This window comes from Montipora foliosa, chromosome 4 (genome assembly GCF_036669935.1).
Source record: "Montipora foliosa isolate CH-2021 chromosome 4, ASM3666993v2, whole genome shotgun sequence".
Classification (NCBI taxonomy): Eukaryota; Metazoa; Cnidaria; class Anthozoa; order Scleractinia; family Acroporidae; genus Montipora; species Montipora foliosa.
The window spans coordinates 21,299,460-21,304,459 of NC_090872.1; the positions used below are offsets into that span (position 1 = coordinate 21,299,460).

General features: G+C 40.8%; 1 protein-coding gene across 3 annotated transcripts in view; it reads right to left on the bottom strand.

Annotated features, from left to right (window-relative positions):
- The window catches only part of LOC138000276 (voltage-dependent calcium channel subunit alpha-2/delta-3-like), an 87,155-nt gene that overhangs the window by 19,915 nt on the left and 62,240 nt on the right, over positions 1 to 5,000 (bottom strand). For all 3 annotated transcript variants that reach the window (XR_011123096.1, XM_068846567.1, XM_068846568.1), the window contains 4 exons: positions 3,821 to 3,908; positions 3,671 to 3,733; positions 1,440 to 1,549; positions 391 to 480 (listed from right to left, as the gene is read on the bottom strand). Coding sequence is in view for 2 of the 3 variants with exons in the window: in XM_068846567.1 (XP_068702668.1) it covers positions 391 to 480; positions 1,440 to 1,549; positions 3,671 to 3,733; positions 3,821 to 3,908 (351 nt within the window). In the remaining variant the exon portion in view is untranslated. The remainder of the gene's footprint in view (positions 1 to 390; positions 481 to 1,439; positions 1,550 to 3,670; positions 3,734 to 3,820; positions 3,909 to 5,000) is intronic.

Below are 5,000 nucleotides of genomic sequence, written 5' to 3' on the forward strand. Positions count from 1 at the left end.
AATAAGAGGAAGCGACATGGCAACGACTGTTTTTTGTCAGGAACCCATTACCTGGAGTCAACCCTGTCCCATATCTTTCTATTTTTAGAACTGCTGTATCTTTTCATCATTTTGAAATACCTTGAAGTTTGTGTTTCGGTGTGCAGCACGTGATGTAATCAGTGGCCGACCACAGGTCTTTTATGATTGGCTATTGTGAAAACATCCACAAAAACGCCCTTGGGGATTGCTTCTAAAAATCAAAAGATACGGTACAGGGCTGACTCAGAGGGTTAATACAGAAGATGGAGGCTCCAAGAAGTGGGCTTCTGTTATTGTGGACAAACCCCCACTTAAGTCAGTAAAGTGGTAAAGAAGAACAAGGGTCTCGGTTGTAATAATTAGCCTAACCTGCCGCCAAATAACTTTGATTGTTGATGACCACAAAAACAGGAGAACTTGCATTGATGGACACACTTGTGTTGACCTCCGCCTTGTAATCTGAGGACAAACATGAATTAGGTCCTTTTTCATTTTCTTAGTACCGTATAGGCTCTTAACGGGCTAGGGGCCGTTTCTCAAACGCCCCGAAACTCTTCGGGCCTTTTTCGGGTGTCACAATTCCTGTCATGGTATCTCAAGAAAAGAGAGGTTTTAAGCCACAAAACTTCATAATCATTTTGTTTTTTTATAATCTTGAAACGATGTTAAAGGACTAACTTTTCAAAACGAGTGGATGACAGTTTCGTAAATGGCTAATCGTAGGGCCCGAAAAGTTACCGAGATTTTCGAGAAACGGGACCCAGGTGTTTTCAAATTTGTACATTGTCTCAATTGTATTTTTGGCGTTGCTTCTTTATCTTATTAAAATCTGCTTCGATAGTCGATGAACGTTCAGAGGCGTCTTTTGCCTAGGGCAAATCTAGGCAAAAGATATCATTCGTACGGCCAAATGGTGTGAGGACAATCGTACGATAATCGAAGAACGTTTAGCTGAGACATACATCTTTCTGTCCCTGAGGGAATGACGTAAGTAAAACGCGAGCGCGCGCGAGCACCACGCTCACTCCGTCAAAACTCCAAACCAGTCGTGTCTCACCGAGGACACTGGACTCAAACAAAGTTAAAGAGACCGCTAACGAAAGAGGAAGCATTGAGATATTCCCATTGCCATAGTTGCATTTCTATTCTTAATAATAAAGTATGGCACACTAATGTGCACGCTATTATTGAATGTCAGTCAGCTTAAGTAATAACCTGTTCACAAGCTGACATGTTTGCATCCCAGCTGTGCGAGATGCCATCTACTGCTGCGTGCTAGGACAACTTGCTACAAGGGTGTGTGTGTGTGTGTGTGTGTGTGTGTCTCTCTCTGTCTTCGTCGCAACTGTGGATGCAATGGCCTTTTGCCAAAAGGCGCCGGCACTGCATCCACAGTTGCGACGAAAACAAGGTCTTACCTGCAGCCCTGTAACGAGCAGAGAAAACAATCTGTTCTTCAGCGAATTGAGCAGCTTTTGTGTAAAACTCTTCCTTTATGTAATCTCTCCCCAATGGAGATGACAGCGGGCTGCGTGATTTGAACATAAAATTACTATACAATATAAAAAAAGACTTACAAAGTGCATCACAGGCACAAAGAGGGCCAACGGTAACTTCTTTGCTCTTAAACTGAATTAACGGTACGCATTTTTAAAAAAAGTTTTCAGGTGATCCCTATGCTGGCATTCGCTAATTCCACAGATTTTTAAAGTTAACCATGATGAACTTTTCGATGATTATTTTCTCTCGCAAAGTAAATTTAAAGACAAAATATAGACTGTTTTTAGATGGCTCTTTTGTTGCCATGGTAACCCGTTACGTCACATCATTGTTTTAAAGCATCTTGTTACATACGAACTTGTGCATCTTGTTAAGAATCTTTTCACCATTCAGTGAAAAGGTTGGTAGATATATTTTTGCGCGGTTTACTGAATATGTGGGAAAAGCAGAAATCCAAAAAGAAAATTGGGGGGGGGGGGGGGGGGAACCACGCATTTTTCGAAGATAATTAATCAACAATATTTGCAAAAATCTTAAAAATACAAAGCAATGTATGGCGTTCTTTTCCAGATTGAAGCTTAATTATCTCCGAAAAATGCGTGGTTACCCCCAATTTTCTTTTTGGATACCAAGAGCACTTGCCAAGTTCTGCTTTCTCCGCGTAGTTTTGAACCGCGCAAAAATATCCTTGTAGTAATAAGCGCCACCCATAGGAAATCTGAGTATCTCGAGATGCGCAGAACGTGTGCGCAATAACAATAGTAGGCACCGTCCTTAAGACGAGTTCCTAAAGTAAGATTTGGCCATTCCTTACATCTAGGTACGACGAAAAGCCGCAAGAATCTGGAACAAAAATTCATCTTCCAATTCGGCACTCTTAATCCTCACGGTATTAACGAACGCTTTTCATTTAACTAACGTATTCCTATTTTTCACGGTGCCATGTTACCACCAATAGCGTAGCTCCTACTCTACTTTAAAAACCACACACAATTCCAACCCACAATTCCTCGATTCGCTCTGACGAAGGGCTAACGCTCGAGACGTAAGCTTTTAGAATCTCTGTACGGTGGCCAATTTATATTATCAACTCCGTTGATAAACAAAATTTCTTGCGCAAGTTTTTTCTAGCCTCACTACGATGGGCAAAAATCAAAAGAATAGATAAACCAAAACCAGGCCAAAAGGTCTCATTATAGCGGTTTTCAAATCAGTGTCGTAAAACCAAAACCAAAGTAATTCCTTTGGCCAATCAAAAAGGACGGAGACAATCCAATAAACCAATCAAAACTCGAAATAATTACACGTAGCCGACACAAAGCGCGGGAAAATGTGCACGCGCAAGCCACGATTGGTTTTGGTTTCACTTCTGATTGGTCGAAAAAGTGGCGCGAGAACTTTGAGCCAATCACTGAGTGAAGTAATGCAAAACCAAAGTAATTCGCTAATTACTTTCGACATTCAATTGAAAACCGCTCTAACATAAATGCAAAAGGACACTAAATTGGCCGCCACTTATGAATGTGATCTAGGGCGGCAAACTGAGACGCCTTATACATGCTTTTGGCGCAACCTCGTGGAACTGGGTCCTTCGTAATTTAGTTCTTAAAGTGCTTGTCACCTCAACACACTTTTCCACTTTATTCTCCGAAATCGTCCCAAATACATCGTGTTGTTTTTAGAACCTTTGATTGAAATTTTACTTTTTTTGGGCTTTGAAAGACGGGAAAAGTGGTCGGTCATACTTTGATGAATAACCGAGCAACAAAGGGGTATGGGTTCGGAATGCAAAGCAGTCCGTGACGTCAAGCCGGTATTGAACCTGTTTCCCATCATTACTCGGTAATAGATCAAAATACGACCACTTTTCCAGTCATTCAAAGCGAAAAAAAGTAAAAGTTCAATCAAAAGGTTCTAAAAACAACACGATGTATTTGGGACGATTTCGGAGGATAAATAAAGTGGAAAAGTGTTTTGAGGTGACAGGCACTTTTAGACTGGAACTAAGGGTGAATCGAAAGGCCATTGTCTCTTCTAGCTGGACTGATTTCTCAAAAATCTCTTAGTGTAGTACTGTTAAGGCAACGAAAACGCCTAATCACTTTCCACACTTCAACAGCAAGTCGGCTTCTGTAAGCGTCACACATACCTTAAATTTAGCCATCTCATGATGCCACCCTGTGTAGCCACAAAGACGCTATCAATTTCCTCACTGTAAAAAAGTGCCGGGAACAAGTTAATAGCTAACAAGAAAAATCCAAACAATAGCACAACTGCCAACAATATATGGACCACTCACTGCTTGGAATCACTTGCGTTCCATTTGTTAGCGTGATCTTGCGTGATTTTTGCATCAAAAAATAAATACCTCAATTTCGCCAAATCACCTAGGGAAAAAAAAAGGAAATTTCCAAGAATGTTTCAACAAGTGCTCCTTTTCAAGCACGCTTGAAAAAAAAAACTTAAAATTAGTTCACCTAAATGGTAGAAATGCTGCCGAGGCCGTTTCTTACGTTGTAACTCCAAAGGTCCATCTTTGGCTTTGCTTTCTAAAGTACTCCGAGATCGCTTTGTGGCAGTCCACTGAAACACTGACGACACAGCACCTTTTCTCAAGTAGATCTTTTTCCTTTTCCATATTCGCGAAAATGCCTCGAGCAGACCCGTGTATTGCCGGTAACAGTAAAATATTCTCCTTCGTCTCCGCGAATTTTGCAAATCCAAAGCTCTTTTTTGTTCTTTTTTCTTAGCAAAACGATGAAATCGAAGGATTTTGTTCTTCTTCAAGGTAGTATTGCAAAAGGGGACAGTTATGCGGCATTTTCGGTTGTTCAAGAACTCGGCAAGCACACAGCAAAACAATCTATACCCCCAGTTTCCAGACCTCCCTCGGTCGGCGGCATTTTGGAGAAGGGTCTATTCTCTATTCTAAACAATCACCCAATTTGAATAGGACAAAATCTGCAAGTCTATTCGTAACATTCTTCACCTTCAAAGACGTTGACAGCACATCTTGCTGACTATTTTGTACTCTCTAGAGCAAGATTTGCGACCAGCTTTTTAATGTCAGAATCACTTGACTCTACAAAACGAATTTGATTTTCTTCCATGTAAAATAATGAAGATGTAAAGTTAAAACCCTCGTGCTTCCTTTTTCCGATACCTTAGTTTCGTTTTTACGGAAATGATAGCAGGACAAATATCGACGCAGACGCGCGGTGGTTATTGCGTGATAACTATCCTGTGATTTTACACCACATGAGGCAATGAAATCGAAAATTAGTGGATGGATTATAATTTACAACAACTACGAAAGTACAAAATACCATTTCAATTCAAAAAGTAAGAAGGAAGAATTTCAACGGAACTTAATTTACTGACATCACCGGCCGAGCTGTTGGAAACCCGATGAGCGCCAATCATTCACTTCCTATACCCAAAACCTTCAGGCTACCACAGCAGTCAACCTCGATTTGCAC